This window comes from Stegastes partitus, unplaced genomic scaffold, assembly GCF_000690725.1.
Source record: "Stegastes partitus isolate 25-593 unplaced genomic scaffold, Stegastes_partitus-1.0.2 Scaffold212, whole genome shotgun sequence".
NCBI lineage: Eukaryota > Metazoa > Chordata > Actinopteri > Pomacentridae > Stegastes > Stegastes partitus.
In genome coordinates this window covers 31,347-48,771 of record NW_007577943.1, presented here as the reverse complement: position 1 = coordinate 48,771, position 17,425 = coordinate 31,347, and the positions used below count along the sequence as shown (strand labels likewise).

Here is a 17,425-nt window from a genome sequence, read left to right as displayed (position 1 = left end):
CTTTAAAATAAATATTTCTATACTCAGAGCTCCTACTTTTTTACAATGATTGGCGAAAGGGTTGATCAGGTTTTGAGATTTTATTTTTTGTAACTTTTTTGCGAGAAAGGAACATGAAACACACTTTATTATACAAAAATAGTACTTTCAAATGCCTGATGTGAACTGTCCCTTATCTCGATGTTTGCGTTTACCTGGACACTTGAGTAAAGAGTCAAACAGGTGGTGGACCTGAGAGCTCCACATGCTGTCGTTATGAATTAATTACTGTGGGTGTATTTGATATGCCCCGCAGCCCCTCCCTCGGTGTGAAGCACTGGGCGGGGCGTAAAGACATACACATTGTGCTTCCCTGGCTGGCGGGGTTTAGGAGGATTACCGTGGCTGGCTGGCTGGCTGGCTGGGAGAGGAACCATAGCGTAGCCGCCGTTGGTCGGGTGTCCAGCAGCGGCAGCGGCGGTGAGTGGGAGCTGTGATGGCATGTGTTCCCCGGAGGATGTCCACGGTCAGTGTAACTCTGGACGACGACGAGGCGGGAGATCCAGTTTGAGTCCGCAGATTATGTCCGGAGCTGGTCGTGCTGCTGTGGAGAAAAGTTTATCACAAGTAGGGACACAGTTCCATCAGCGGCGGTAATATGGTAAATATACATTTTCTACTCATTTGAAGTTACCTACCGTTCGCTAACTACCTCCACAACATCACCCAAGAGAGACAAACATCTAGCTGTCGGTGTTAAAATCCACCACCTCTCCATTTCTATACATTATTTTGACGTTGTGTAATTTTTGGCCACGTCGGACTGCTGTGAACTAGTTGGAAAAACGTCCAGTTTCGCAAACATGTCGAAGTTATTCTACAATACGCTCGTCTGTAAAACTAGCAAACCGTCGGGTTGTGTTATTAAAGTATAAGTGGAGTTTTTTCCTCTTTTCCAAGCAGCTTTTTGACCAACCTTGAACAGCTGTCACTCCGCTTTCTGCCGACTAGTCCCGACACGTCTGGTTTCATTGTGCGAGGAGATCATGTCAGACTTCATTTAGGAAATCCTAAATTATTCTCTGCTTGTCGGTAAACGTGCACATTGACTCAAGCACAATGTTTTACAGGCTCATCGTGAATCTTAAGGAGGCTTTCTGTAATTCGGCACACATCCTAAATCACTGCACTTTCTCAGATATTTCCCATTTTGTTGATCTCATACTATTTAAGCTGATGCAGCTCTAACTTTATGTTTGTATCTACACTTATATATAAGGCATCGTTAAACTGTCAGGTTCTGTGATGGATTTGATGGAGAAGGAGCTTCTTCCAGATCCTCAGCTGGTGAGCAGACAGTAAACTTGTCATCATGTTGTCTGTCATTCTGACACTGTGCTCAGACGACCTTTTATTATGTTGACTTCTTATGATGTAGACATCATGTGCACTGTTTGCAAAGCATTACTGTATACGCACCCACAGGCAAAGCCAGCAGTGGAGCGGGTTTATCCAGTTTGTCTGCAGGTGTTTCTTTGATTTCAGGTGAATATTTTTGCTGGTATACATATCAACATGACACAGACGTGGGCGTGAAGACAGAGCCAGAGAGATTGTTGTTTTTCCCCAGTTGTGCTGACGCTCCTATATCACAGAGCTCCTTGTCGGAGAAGGGCAAATGGTCACGCAGCCTGTGCCTTCCTGCTACATGAATGCCACACATGCTGAGGTGACATGCTTGTGTCAGTACGCTGCTTCTCCTTAAGGTTGAATAGCGTGACGTGTTATGACAGAAAAACAGATTCTTCTTTGACCCAGTTTGTGAGGCCCCGTACAGAACTATCAAGATGACTTATCGGCTACGAGTTATGTGACAGCTTTCAAAAGAGGAGTGGGTGCGCTTTGGTGCTGCCCTGCGCTTCACAGGTGTTGAGCCACTTTAGAGCTCCTGCAAAATTTCTTTAAGATCACAGTGTTCTTCTCCAGTTTCACTCAATTTGAATCTAATTGTAAAAAGAGCCATCATCCCTTCAGAGATGGAAACAAGGATTTTTTTTGCCAGCTCACACCCACATACACAACTGCGAACCATGTTTTTGCGGTAGTGTCCTGCTGTCCGCTCAGCATCCATACACTCAGGTGTACAAGAGAACACGCAGAGCCATTTTTCAGCTGATGACACCTTTTATGAGCTTTTCAGTGACCTGCTGCAGACCATTCCTCACCTTTTTAACCTTTATTGGACAGCACACAAGGGATGCTCGTGGTCGACTAAGCATCTTTCCAGCGATGCCTCTTATTCTCACCTGGGAGCGGTCCAGTACATGTTTAGTTTACTTCTGAGCAGCTCAGTTTGTGCAGGATGAAGCCTTACCCGAGGGAGCCTCAGCAGGTTATTGCAGTAGTCGTCCACTTTCCTCAACCACAGTAGCCCGAGAGTCGAGTGAGTGTAGAGGAGGGGATGGGCGGGGGCAGGATCTATTGGCTCAAGCTGGGTGAAACACTGTAGTGTGCACAAAACCATTTCCACAGAAACACCTTTCTTCCAGTCACTGTGTTATTTTGGTAACCAGTGATTCTCAGCTCATCTGGCCTGATCTTGTTGAGTCAGGCAGCAGCTCAGTTGAGGAACCAAACAAATTAGCGTGCCGAATCGGTCGATTAATGGATCAGTCGGGCCTCAGAAATGTAATCAGGAGAAGAATCTCTACTTTGTTGTGTCATGTATGATAAAAAAAAAACAAAACACTTGAATATCTTTGAGTTTTAGACTGCTTGTTAAACAAAACAAAAATAACTGGAACTTGCCAAATTAGGTTTTAGGAAATGGCTTGGAACTGCATTTTTCATATTTATATTTAAAAGACCAAAAACTGAAGAGTAATTGGCAGAATGATTGGATGAGTTTGCAGCTGCTGCAAATTATCCCAATTTTGTTTCATTGTCTGTAGGAGTCACTTCAGATGTTAAACAAGCAGCACAAATTAGATGAAATGAATCAAAATGGGTTAGCAACTATCACTTTTTAACACTGATTAAAGGCTATTATTTTGAAAAATTGAATATTTTTCTCACATTTGCTCAACCTGAATTACACAAGCAGCACGTGCAGACTCTAAACTTTGCTTTTGTTGCAACAGTGTGTTAATTATAAACAAGGGGGGAAAATACTCAGTTAAACAATGACAAAAGCAGCCACAGCTTAGACAAATAAGACTCTCTAAATGCCTCTAACAGCACCTAAAACAGTGTAATGACTAATTCTAAGGGCGTTTTCAAACCTGTGCGGCTCAACCTGCCTGATTCTGACTCACTGTGGTATCATTTGTTTGGGAAGAACATAGCACTCTTTAGGAGAAGTGGTCTTGGTCTGATAGCAAACGAAATATGGAACAGTTTGTTTGTGGAAGGAACGTGATCGAGCCTCGGTCTGTTCAGATTACAAGGTGTACTCTCCAAGTTTGTGCAAATGACTGCTGTAACTGAGCACGCCTTGCATGCTGTGATCCTGTGAATAAGCAAAATCAGCTGTTGCTTGCGAGTAGCCAGAGAATAAATTGTGGTTTGACTGGGACTACTGACAAAGTGTGTTTCCTTCAAAATATTGATATGAATAGGGCCTTATTCCTGTGTTTATTTCCCCGAAAGCATCTAACCAACAACTGTGCTTTTAAGTTTGTGTTGTGGTTCTCTTTAACTTTTTCTATGAAAGGAAGGCAAACCGATAAGAAAAGAAAACCAATTTACCAGCTCATCCACTGAACTGGAGGAGAGCAAACAGAATCTAGCTTTGAAAATGTCCTGAAAGATGCACTACAAACTGATTTAATGCTACAAACCTCCCATCGTGCAACACTCTCTGCTTTGAAAGCGTATCAGATATGTAAATGTCTAGTCCTCCATGAGATAAAACTCCTACCTTTTCGGATGTAATTTCCTGAGAACATGTTCTTGTTTGAGCCAGTGGCTTATATTTTGTGCCTTTTTCCGAGGTTGCAGCAAGGAGGGAGAAACACGATACATAATGTACACTCACGCATTTGGCATTTCCTCAGCATCTCTGCTCAGTTCAGAGGGGTCCTCTGAAGGACCCACATCAGCAGCTGCAGAGATTTGGCATATGCAGGAGATATGGAGAACTCATCTCCTCGATGATTAAAAAGAGAAAGCAACTGATATCATCGAGGAAATTGATTTGTCCAGACGGGTGGAAGGACTGCTGTTGACTTGGAAATATCAATACGGTCGGTTCTTAAAGGTCAGCTGGCTCTTGCGTGCGTTTATTTACATAAGCCTAGGCCGTGTGTGTGTGCAAGGGGTGTATAATTGGTGCATCAGGTTACCTTTCTTCTTGCTGTCACAGATCACTTTCAAAGAGGAAGATGTTGTCCTCTATGAACTGGACTTGTGTGTGTTTTTGATTCAGAGGAAAGGGATGGGGGTGTGTTTCCTCCTCTGAGCTCCTCACGGTATTCCCTCTGGGCAGCAGAGACTTTCCTTCTTGTGTCAGTGAAAAGGAGATTGTCTTTCCCAAGGTCTAGTTCCACTTTCTTGGCACAGCGCAACAGGAATTTATTTTACTATCACTAAAAATAGCACGCTTCTGCCATCAGTCACATCAGGTTCGTTAATGCTTGTCATTTGTTTTGGCTGAGAACTGCACCGTGAACACACTTTTATGAGCCCCTCAGCACCGGATTGTCAGGCTCCCAAGAAAAGAGGATAATCTGACTCTGCACTTCTCTGCTGATTTAGGATCTTTCTGTGCAAGTTTTCAACACATTTTTATACTCTCTGATTACTTTTGGTCAGAGTTACATCTTGTGGCTATTTCTTGCTATTGCTCGTTATTTATTGTAATTTATGAACAACATGTGTCTTGCATTAGGGACTGAAGTTGACAGACAGAAATCCATTTCACTCTGCAACTAGTAACTACACCTGTTAGCAATTAGTTTGGCCTACTGTTGAGCAATCTTCTGGTTTGGCTTAAAAAATGTCAGAAAATGGTTACAAATATGTACATGGTTGGTTTCCACAGTTGGGTCACATCTTTAAAGCTCCAGCTAACAGTCCAAAATCATATAAAACAAACAAAAGCAGTAACCCTTAATATCTGAGAGGCTTCCACATCAGTTTCCTGGCAAACATAGCTTTTGAAACTGATTATCAGAACTTTTGCTGATAATTTTTCAAGCAAAACTAGCAAACACTGTCCAGTTCCGTGTAGATAAGCTCCTTGTTTCTGTTTTCGGCGGCGGGGGAGTGACAGATACACTCCACCGTTATCATCCGTGTTTACTTGCGTAAACACTGAGCACGCTCGCTGCGTGTGACGTCGTCGTGTCCTGCACACGTGGGACACTTCTGGGTCGCATGAAGTTCACACAGCAGATCACATACAAGTCGCATTTAATTGGAAATGTGAACGAACTCGCAAAAAATCATATTTCACAAAAAATCCAAATTGAGCATTAAGTCCTGCAGTCTGAACGTAGCCAATCTGTCGGATTGTTCAGTCAGATAATACGCCGTTATCCTTATTTGTGACATAAAATATCATGCCAGAGTCGGAATCCAAGGCTGTCAGTATGTTAAGGCTATTTTTAATGGGATTCATTTGTTTTTACTAAAAACCTGTTGGATAGCAAGGTTTTCTGATTGTTAAGGGTCAGATAATCAAGTCACGACTGTGTTTCAGGCTAAGTAATTATTGGAATAATCAGAAAGGGGTCCACAAATGAGTCAGTTGTGAGGATATGAAACAGTCACTGTCAGCTCTGAGGTCTCAGCTCTGTAACAGACGGCTGACACAACCACAGAACAAAAGGAGGAACGACAGCACACTTCATCTTTTGAAAACTTCCAGGTGCTACCAGACACATTCGAGAAAGAATTCACATATTGGGTTAGCCCTAACAAATTGCTTTCTTATTTCTTTGTTTGAAATCATAGCAAGAGCTGTTTGACTCTGAAATCTCTTTGTGGTCGACTGTGGCCAGCGATAATCGAAAATTAAGCCGCAGACAAAGAAGCCAAACCTTTGCCGATTCCTGTTTCTCAGATGTGAGGATTTTATTCTGTTCTGTGTCATAATGGATATGAACTAAATCCTGGGGGATTTTTTGGACCGCTGGTCAGTAAAAACATTTGAAGATATCTCGTTGGTCTGGGGGACTTTGTACAGGGCACTTTCATTGTATTCCAGCATTTTATCCACACAGTGTTCATCAATTCATGAAAAATCAAAAATGCTGCAAAATTTCACTGAATTGCTGGGTTTCAAAAGTTGTCTCAGTTCCAGCGTCTCAGTTGAGAGCTTTTCTTGTTGTCTAGTGTCATAATAAACTGATTTTAGTCGGACATAACGAGCAGCATGAAGACATCAATTTTAGTTCAACTGAGAAGATCAACAGCATGATAATCAAAGAGGAAACAATCCTCAGCTGCAGCTTACGTTTCTGTTTAGAAGTAAGATGTTGCATTTTTTTAAATAATCAAAATGTTCCTCACATGAACAAGAGACACTCGATGGATAGAAAATTCATTATTCATGGACTTTGCCTGAAGCAATACAGTAGTTGATTAAATGCAACAGGTTCAGTCAGAGCGAGTTGTTTTGCTCTACTTCTGTATTATACAGGAGACCAGTTTTGCAGCAGGCCTCGTTTTATGGCCAACAAACACACACAAAGTGCCCATCAGCACCACAAATCACAGTGATGAGCTGAGCTGTGGCCTTTGTTTGGCCATTGAGAGAGAAGAAAAAAGAGGAGTAGTTGAATGGGAGCTGACTGATGGTCCTCGCCTTCGACTCGCTTCATTGGTGATTACGGCGAGGTGCGAGCCCGGCTCTACTCAATCGCGTCTGTTGTCAGGGCAACCGATGGAATCTGTTTCCCTCTCTGTGCCATATCCTGGAATAAATGACGCTTAAACTTATTAAGATGAGGGAGCATGTGAGCAAGAGAGGAGGAAGCAGTGAACAAGAGAGGCGGTCTGTGAAATGTAAATTATTGAGACATTTCACATGTAGGTACACAGAGGTACACAGGTTTATCCGCCTGCCTCTCTCTCTGTCTTCCTCTCTGTGCTTTGGATTAGGGATTGAGTGGGCTAAGCTGACAGTGAATTGACACACACCAGCAGTGATGCTGGGTGTGTGAGTAACACGGTGCGGATTAAGCAACACACAAATGCTGCGCCCATCAAAGAGATCCTGTGTTGGGCTAACACACACACACACAGCTCTTTTCCCCTGTAGTCATATCATATAAAGCTGATTCACTGCCAGTTTTTACACTCTGTGAGCACATGTTTTTAGCTAGCTGGCTAAATTTGGTTCAACCAATCTAGCATTTTATTTTCCAGCCACTCAAAATTAACAGCGTCGTTCCTACACAAGCATTACAGTCCACTCATCTGAAACCTACAGATAGACGAACACATAACGATTCATTCACTAATTCATCATTTGCTGCTTTGTCTGTTTATATCATTAGAAAAAATGTATATTTGGGTTTTTTTTTAATGCCAGCTGGATACAATTTAGGCTCTGTGAAACTGCAATGGCAAAGTATCAACTGATTTGCTAATAGTTAAAATCATTATTTGCTATAATATGTGACTCAGCTCATGTTTCTACTCTGCAACTGTGGATTATTTCACAGTGATGCCCTCAGGCTGCTGCTTAATGTGCCCCACAGGAGATCATGCTACTACTCCAAGTCCATCACTCCTTCTGCTGACAGGCTGTTTAATGCTGTCTGTCATTTTAATTGACAGTTCTGTTCATTTGAACCCTGTTATTTATTTATTTACATACGCTATTATTTATATGAACTATTGGATTATGTTTCATTAATTGCTGCTTGTTTCTCCCTCCTACTGACCCATATCTGTTGATCTCCTGCCTTTGACATACAACTATATGCCTGTAAGTCTTTAACTCTCTGTGTATGGGCTGGGTAAGCTGCAAATGAATTGCACCTCTTGGGATCAATAGTGTTCTATGGGTCTGATTCTGCTGTCAGACAAACAGCTTTATGGAAATTACTGTAGAATAACTTTGTTTGTTTTGTTGTGACCAACAGTCCCAATACCAGATATATTTATAAGTTAAGATAAGTTAGAAGTAGATTTATTTTTCTGGTATATTTGTTTAAAAAAAAAACAATTAATCCCTAGTATTGCTGCAGATTATTAATTTTTTTTCAGTGACAGGTAAAGAATCATGTCAGCTTTACATTTGAACTATTTTCTGACATTCTATTAAATAAAAGGTAGTTTTCCAGCAGTGGAAAGTTGCTGCAGGCTCATCATAACAGAGCAACATGTGAGCTTGTAACAAATTTAATAGGAAAATTAGGCAGATAAAATACCTAAAACAAGCCATAAAACATTAAAATGTGACGGAAAAACTGTGGAGTAAGATTTCTGGATCAGTTTTAGGGGTTAAAATGGCGATTGCACTTGGACTATGCGGCAAAAGATAATGAAAACAATCTGTTAGTCGCAGCTCTGCTCAAACACATGCCGTGTAATGCACTGTGTGTAAATGAAGTCATAGATGTTTCAGTGCAGTCTGATTGAATAGCGCTCAACTGGCACACCTGCCAGTCATTGTTATGTAATTCACAGGGGGGGGAGTTTGCATGTGGTTGCGTGTTAACTCGGTCAGACTGCGTGGACACATTTCAAAGTTACTATGAGTCGTAACACAATCTCCCCGGCTTGTACTAGTGCCAGCATTTCAGTGTGCTCGGATCTAGTAAGTATGCTAGTGCGTCACTGTGTGTGTGTTTTAAGTGGAGAACAGTGTTGTATTCTGAACTAGGCTTCCAGAAATGTCTCTCTTTAGAGGCGTGGAGTGCAGCTTTCCTGTTATATTTGGCGTGTAAATACAGAATGGATTGTACAGCTTGTGTGTCTGCATGAGCTCCTTATAGTGAGTCTCAGTGACCCAGATTTTCTTGAATATTAAGGAATCATGACTGGGAACATCTGGATTTCCAAGAAGTGGTTTTTAAACATCACACAATGGAAATCATACCATTGTGCTTTCTGCATGGAATTTGGCTGCCTTTGTATTCCACACATATTACGTTATGTTCTGTTATGTTTCTCCTATTATTGTTAGTAGTAGTAGTTATTTGGTGAGGAAATGTTTTTTTTCTTCAGTATTCATTGCGCTGCAGTTTGTCATCTTTTTCCAGTGGTTCAACATTTAACAAGTCTTGATGCATTCTTTGCATTTGATTCCTTACCATTACTTGCCCTAAATCCAAAACACTTTGAAACAACAGATGATCTGTTTTGAGGGACTCATTCTTTATGTTCTGTGTCAGACGTTTGATCTTTGTTTTGCCCGTCTGCTCTTTGCTGTATATCACTCTACTCTGGACTGCAGCCACAACATCTAGGAAAAATTTGCTGTGTTTACGCATGCGGTGACTCCCCAAAAGTGAAACCAAACACCTTGATCACTTCATGGTAGCTTGTTTAGGAAGCACCTGGTGAATCTTTTTTTAAAGATATGTTTTAAACATTAACATTGCACCTGATCATATTTATTTAATTGAGGAGGCCAAAATTATGATCCAGATTCATATTTGATGACTCGTGCAGCTCTGATATATTCATGTGGATGCTTTGTTGGCTGCTGCTGATCATTACAAGATTGTGCCAGTGTGACTGCCATATTGTTGTCGGGAAAAGCGTTGCCTTCCAATACATTTATGTATGTCTGGATAGGTGGTTTTTGCAAAATGAAAATACACATAACTTGCTGAAATTGCAACAGATTTTTCCAGCTTTTCTGTTTGGTAAGTTTGTATTAAAGATACAGAATACCTGGTTAAATTAAAATGCAGGTTTTCCATGTTATAATACTGAAGACTTAATGCTTTTTTTGGAATCACAAAATGACAACTCCAAAGTTCAAACAACTGTTACATCATGTCTATGAGCTACATCTATCAGCGGCCAAAAATGTTTAGCGTCTTATTTAGCCTCGGCCCATTTAATGACGAATATCTGAATATTTGGTCCGATGAGGATTTTAATAATCTAAATTGCTATCCAGATACCAGCACAATGACCGAATATTTGGATATTTGGGTCCAGCCCTAATCCTAACTTAAAATGGTAGACATAGATTTGAGTATGCTGAGTGGGGAAAGTATGCAGAACTGGAACACAGCTTTATTTTTGTTTCTTTTATCTTGCAGATGAAAAACCTTTCATGTGGTGTCACAACTTCAGAATTCAAATTCAACAAAGCTTCAACAAAAAATGATTTTCATAGCGACGTGTGTTCTAGTTAATAATGAGCTTCATCATCTCACCGAGCTGTGATGCTGCAGGGTCACTGGGAGGCAAAAACCCTGCTCTTTCATTTTCCCCCCTCTTGTTCACTTGTGTTTCACTGAAAAAGGAGACTTGAAGCTGTTCTTAAAACATAGTGGTCAGACTGAACTGTGGAGTGGCATGAAAAAATAATCAGCCCGACCGACAGTGTGCGTCACCCACTAAAACGAGTAGAGTGGCTGCCTTGCTTCTCTCTTTATGCACCGTGTGACTCAATTCTTGCCTTTGGTTGAAATATTAATTTTAAACTTGTCATGTTATTGAACAACTGAGCTGTTTGACATTTGTTTCTAGAATGATATTACTTACTGACACTTTAATAGGTCTACCAAGCTAAAACAAATGCTGCCTCAACAATTTGATGATAAATTGACTCAGCTTGATGCAACTTCATGGTCATTTTGTAGACGGTATTTTGTAGAGCTGGTGTTCATATAATGTGCCCTAATTGATATAAATGCAACACAATTGAACAGCAGCACAAACTAAAGCCTCTAAAATAGCTGCAAGTTGAATCAGCACCTCTGTAAATCTGTTTCAACAAAAACTACTGGTTATGTATAACTGGGTCACTTCCTCATCTTCAGTTGGAAAGCTGAAGAAAAGCATAAAGAGCACCTTCTTCTACTGTGACCTCCAGTTCACTTACTTGCAGTATGTCAGAAATGGGCGTTAGCTTTCTGTGACGCCTTCAGGCAGAGAGAAGAAAACAAACCTTAATGTCACTGAAGAATCTGTCTTCCCAGTCATGGGATATCTAGACATGTTGAGTCAGAGCCGAGAGGGGTAGTTCCTTCCATTCGCTGATAGAAGGAAAAGGAGGGTAAAAGCATGACATTGTAAAACATTGTAATAGATAAGAGCACAGTTATACTGCAATAGAGAGGAACTCATGTGGATGGTTTTCCAGCACAATGCTCTATTGTTTTAAGTGGTATTAAAAGTGCAACATTCAGAATTTAGTACATTTCATAGCTGGATATTCAGTTACTGTTTCATGTTTATTTTGTATTCAGATTACTTTATCTATCTATTTAAATAGAGTTGTTGAATATTTCATATAATATATTGTGAGTACTGGTTAGATGCTATTGGGTCTGCATGATAGAATTTACGGTTTGTTGGCAGTGTTGGGCAATAAAACAATAGCAATATTTACCAGTGATAGCACTTTATCACCAGCAATACGAAAATTGTTCAATTAAGTATTTGATAGCTGGCTCATAAACAGTCTATCTATTGGACTCCAGAAAGGTGTTATCAGTCACCTTGAGACTCTCGCTCTAAAACCTTAAAGTCAGGTTAGAAATCTAGGGGTAATAATGGACTCAGACCTGAGCTTTAACAGCCACATTAAGTCAGTAACATCAGCAGCTTTTTAATCATCTAAAAACATTACCAAAATCAAAGGTATAGTGTCTGAGCCAGACTTAGAGAGACGAATCCATGCATTTGTCTCCAGCAGGTTAGACTACTGTAACGGCCTGCTCGCTGGCCTCTCTAAACGAGCTGCAGTTTATCCAGAACGCTGCTCGAGTCCTGACTAGAACCAGGAAGTACGATTATATTAGTCCAGTGCTCAAGTCTCTGCACTGGCTTCCTGTTCAGAGAATTGACTTTATAACAGCTTTGCTTGTGTACAAGTCTCTTCATGTTCTAGCACCAAAGCACATCTCTGACACGTTAGTGCCATATGAACCATGTCGGACTCTGAGAACCTCAGGGACAGGTCTCCTGCTGGTGCCCAGAGTCAGGACTAGACACAGTGAGGCTATGTTCCAGTTTTATGCAGCTAAAATCTGGAACTGGATTTCAGAAGATGTGAGACAGCTTTGCTTTTAAAGTAATAATTAATAATTGCGTTTATGTTCTGTGGACTGATTTGTCTTCTTATACTTTTGTGTGAAGCACTTTGAATTACCTTGGGTACGAGTTGTGCTATACAAATAAACCTGCCTTGCCTTGGTTGCCCTCTGTGTGCCTCCAGGTTTTTCTTGCTTTCTTTATTTAATGTGTAGGATAATTATTTAATACTATGAAGTAGATTAATTGTAAATGAATCTTTTTTTCTTCTGGTCTTCAATAAAAAATAGGTCTTTAAAAATTCTAAATAATTATTGCTAGAACTGAAATCTTGATAAATGAATCAGCTACATCACCCAGCTCATGTTCCTCTATATCCCCAGGAGGGAAAGGTTTTAAGATAATTCATTCAGTATATATGTCTGTATGGTTAATCGATGTGTGGACTAGTCTGATACTAGTGACTCAGAGAGCGCTGTGAATACAGTGGACAGGCCACCTCTGTGCCTTGTACATTATGATTAAAATTTAAAATCGGGCGAATATTCCCTTAAAGGCCACAATATGAACTCTGACCTTAACTTGTGAATACTCGCTTTTGAAGCTCTAATCCGATTCTAACGATCAACCTGTGGAGTTCAAACAGTGACCTTAGCTTGTTTTAGCTGGACTTTCTCTCTTTTACACTCCCTTCTTTTCTGCCACTTTCTGTCTCCATCACTTCCTCTTCCACACCCTTTAAATCCTTTTTACTATTTCTGTCTTTTTCTCAAGATTACAACCTCACACATCTGTATCCTCACCCAGCTTTTTTTTCCTGCTCAGTATTTTAGGCCACTGTTTGACTGAGAGCAAGGCCTGCTGGGTAATCTTTGCTCTGGAAAGCAGAGATTAAAATCTCAGATTACAAGAGGAGAGGAGAGAGAAGAGGGGGGATTACAACTTTTTTTTTTTTTTTTACTGAGTCCCAAACTGTATGTGGGCATGTAAAGCAACTATACAGATTGTGCTGAGCCATTCTCACACACTGGTGAACTCCTCCTCAGACTGTGTAGTACATTGTGTTCTCAGTTTTAAACATTTGTGTGTATGTGTAGTTGCTGCATTACAAAATCATTAGTTGATGCTGAGCTGCAGTGGTCGTAAATGAAGTGCCAACAGTTCATTGAGTTTTAGCTCGATATTTATCCACAACTCTCGTTCTCACTGCGGTGCTGAGATTTATTGATTCGCTGCATTTCTAGTTTCCCTCCAGTGCTAATAGCAGAGCATTTTAGTGGTTGTAATCACCTCACGATGTGCATCACCTCCTAGTGCTGCTCTTTTCTCTGTTTGGCTGAAAATGCACATTAAAGGCCTCCTTGTTGTTCTACAAAAGTGTATTGAGTAAGACACTGCTGAGCTTAAATGATCCGTTGAATTAAGGAAATGTTCTTAATCAACTGTATGCAACATAAAGTGAACTTTAATGTTCCTCTCTAAATATAGCACATTATTATCAAACATCATTTGCACCATTCACTAAGACACATTAGCGTAATTACCACACACACATAAGACCAGATTACTGAAAAGATTGGCAGCTACACACTGCATTTAACATTGTGCACCATCCGGTCTCATTTCAAAACAAATCGTGTGCGCTGTTCTGCTTCGATAGCTTCATTTTCATGCTTTAAAATGCATAGTTTGTGTTATGAAAGACTGTTGTCGGCTCTTATCCTTCTCTTGCTGCAGGAGAGGACTGGCAGAGAGACGAGTAGCAGCATCCTCTCTGCAACAAGAACAAAAGGAGCTTTTACAAAATGTGGATTGAATGATTAGAAGCACATAATGGATTGTAAAGCCACTGTTTTTAAACAGTAGTGCAACTCTGGGGATTGCAAGGTAATTTAGCTAGCATGAGAGTGTGTGCATTTATCCACAGATTAATCTTAAGCCTAGAGGTTTGGAATTTGCTTTAGGTGTTGTTGACAAAATGTGGACGGTTTGTGGTGCATGTGGCATAAACCATGTCTGAGTTGTTGTTATTGATAAATAAGCCGATGTAGTTTGGTTGTGCTTTAGTCTTATGCTAAACAAGCACATTGTCAGATAGATAAAATGATAAAGATGCTGCTTTTCAAATAAACTCTCACACATAAGCTTCAACCTTTACAGTTTTTCCTGTTATAAGCTTGGCACAAAATTCAATACAGACATTCATGGTCTTCAGAGGAATAACTTTTCCTTTAGTGCCATTAGGTACTAGGATTCTGACCAATCAGCTACAAATCTGTACTAATCAGCAAATCTTAGCATGCTAACTAAACTGGTTATCCTGGTAAACATACATGTTAAACATCAGTGTTTATCACGTCAACTTTTCATTTAAATTCTACTCAAATTTTAACCAAATCTACAGAAATCTGCAGAAGAAAATGAAAATGAAAGTATGTTTCCGTCTACTATTCTCATGCAAATATTAGCAAATGGGCACATCAGCATACACAGTGTGTGTGGCACAAAATCTATTCAGGTGCTGTTAAATACAAAGGAGGAAGATAACGTGAGATGGTCTATTTAAAAGAGCACCAAGTTGAAGAACATAATGGAAATCTGGCATTTTGCTGCTGCTCTTTTTCATTCTGGTTAGCTGAAGCTTCAGGGGACATTGAAGTTGCGATCTTCACGTCTGTTTTCATTGCCCTTTAACACATTTAGCTCTTATCAACACCAACACCATTCCAACTTTTTTTTCCTTTTCTGGCTTTTCCATTTAGGAGCACACAATATGTTGGTGTTAACATTTAATTTGATCCCCTAATCTATGTATGAGCTTCAGTTGCAAGCATGACTGCAGACATTTTTTTCTTTATCCTGAGCATCTAGCCCCTCAAAACCATCTGTTTCTATTACTCTGTCGATGTATCAGCTGCTTACAGTACACCTACACCAGTAGTTAAGAGCCATCTTTCCCCTGGGAACATCTCCACTGATCACTGTTTGAATTTGCTGTGAGTGCAAAGGGGAATAAATGAGGAGAGGATGAGAGCAGGATGTCTCAGTCAGTCTCTGACTCAGGCAGACATGCCCTCCACCTTCTTCTCTCCATCTGTGGCTTGCTAATGAGGCTCTGGGGGCTTTTCCTACTGTAGGTCATTGCACTGCAACACTCTGACACTTGCATACTGTATGGACATCTCAGTCTGAGAAACTACTCAGAACTGCTAGAAACTGGCCTGCTTTTCAGCACACATATTGCAAAACGTTGTAAAATAAAGTGTGTAAAAGACACTGAGTAAAATGCAAATTTCAGTTATGTGATGTTTAGCATGATTCCAGTGTCTTTCATGGTTCAGAACAAGTCTTTTAGAGGTGACTGCACATTAAAGTAAACAATATTGGTGTCCGTGCAATAAGGGTAGTGAATCTGTGTTGCCTTATTGGACAGAAATCTGTGCATGTTTGTGTTCTTCTGACCATTTGAGAGCTCAGATAAGAGGCTACATAACATAAGACACAGCCTAATTATTGGTCTGCTTTTGAAACTAAACTGTGTTTTAGTTTTTCATCCTGACATTTTTTGATGCACAAGTAATTTTAAACAATCACATTTGCTGTTTTTTCACATTTAAAGTTATTTTATTCCGTAGAACTTCCTCATGTGTAAATCAAATATTCAGTCATGCTTGCTTTACATCCTAATACATGCACTCAAAAATGAGTTACTCTGTATAAGGGGATGCTTTACATTGATTCCTGGTGTAATGAATATCTGTGATTGAGTTGTCAAGTGTGTCGATTTCCATTGCAAGTAGTCAAAATGAGCTAATAATACAGTCTGGCACTCCATCAGAGTGCTCCTGAATCAAATAAAGTGGATTTAAAAGCAGAATTACATGGCACTGAAATCAGCATTGATTTCAAGAAAGTGCTGCAATGATTGAAATTACAATTTCAGTGACTGACAAAAGAAGTGAGCACAGTGTCAGAGTGAGGTATGAATAATTTTAATCAATCAAAAGCAAAGTGAGGAAAATTGTTCAAGGGCTGATCCTTCAAACAGATTGCAGCGTGATTTGATGTCATCTTTTGGACACCGGCGTTGTATGTGTCTCCCAAAGTTTGGACTCTGGACTGTGTGTGTGTGGGTGTGTGCAGAGAGTAGCCTGTTAGGATTTGAAGTTTTTTAGTCAGTGCTGCGATACAGGAATGACACATGTTGTTTACTCCCTTACCTTCCCTCAGCACCACCTTAAATCTGGCATGTGTGTGTTTGTGTTTTTGAAAGTGAAGCAAAGGTTAAGTTGTCGACGCAAAACAAAAGCAGAGCCATATGTGGAGGTGTTTTAAGTACGTGGACGTTACCCACCACCAGACCTATAATACTCAAAAAATATTAACATTTATGTACACATCATTCACCATAGCTATAATTATGATGTAATTTACAAAAAATATACAGAAATCGGTGAGAAGTAATAAGAATCATCTAGTTGACAGGAAAATGTTAAGTCAAATCTAATCAGTTGATTTGATTATGCACACATAACTATGCACATTCAAATAAATGTACAAATACACACACATACAGCATATGTATGCATGTTTACATTCATGTCAAAGTCTGAGTGCATCAGGCTTGTCTTTGCAAGCACTTTACAGTAAAGGCTCAGCAATATAGTTGAACTTACTGTTACACCTGAAAAATTCTGTGATTAATTGATCAACAGAAAATTAATCAGCAACAAATTTGATTATCGAATAAATGTTTGAGGTCAATTTCTAAGTAAAAGTACCTCTTAAATGTGGCTATTGTTTGGTTTTTGAGTTTGTTGAGATAATAAAATTCAATATATGCAAACAGATGGTGGGAGAAAACGAGCAAATTGAGTTCTTGGAGCTCTGTGACATTTTATAAACAAAGCAATTAATCAAGAAAATAATTTGCATATTCATTTATAAAGAAAATAAATGTAGTCTGATAGCAGAATGGAAAAAAAAGTAAAGTCCTTGTTTGATGCAACAAACTATGCTCCATGGTTGTGCAAAAAAAAGTTTTTATCTGTAATGTATTGATTTAGTCACTCATTTTGACTTTTAAATTTATAGTCTGATTGGAATCATTACTTTCCAACCGTTTATAATACCTCTATGACTCAAACCTCATATCAGAAGAGCAAAGATTTACTGAGAAAATGCTGCAAAAAGGGGAAAAAAAAGGTTCAATTTTCCTCTTCGGCTGTAATTCTAAATATTACCTTATCTCTTTGTGTTTGTATTCTAACCCATC

The 17,425-nt window shown here is 39.8% G+C and overlaps 1 protein-coding gene across 1 annotated transcript in view; it reads left to right on the top strand.

Annotated features, from left to right (window-relative positions):
- Nucleotides 1-410: 410 nt before the first annotated feature.
- tmcc3 (transmembrane and coiled-coil domain family 3) overlaps nucleotides 411-17,425 on the top strand; it is a 37,552-nt gene continuing 20,537 nt past the window's right edge. Inside the window, exon 1 of the mRNA XM_008280855.1 lies at nucleotides 411-640. Within this exon, the coding sequence (XP_008279077.1) occupies nucleotides 638-640 (3 nt within the window). The 5' untranslated portion in view covers nucleotides 411-637. The remainder of the gene's footprint in view (nucleotides 641-17,425) is intronic.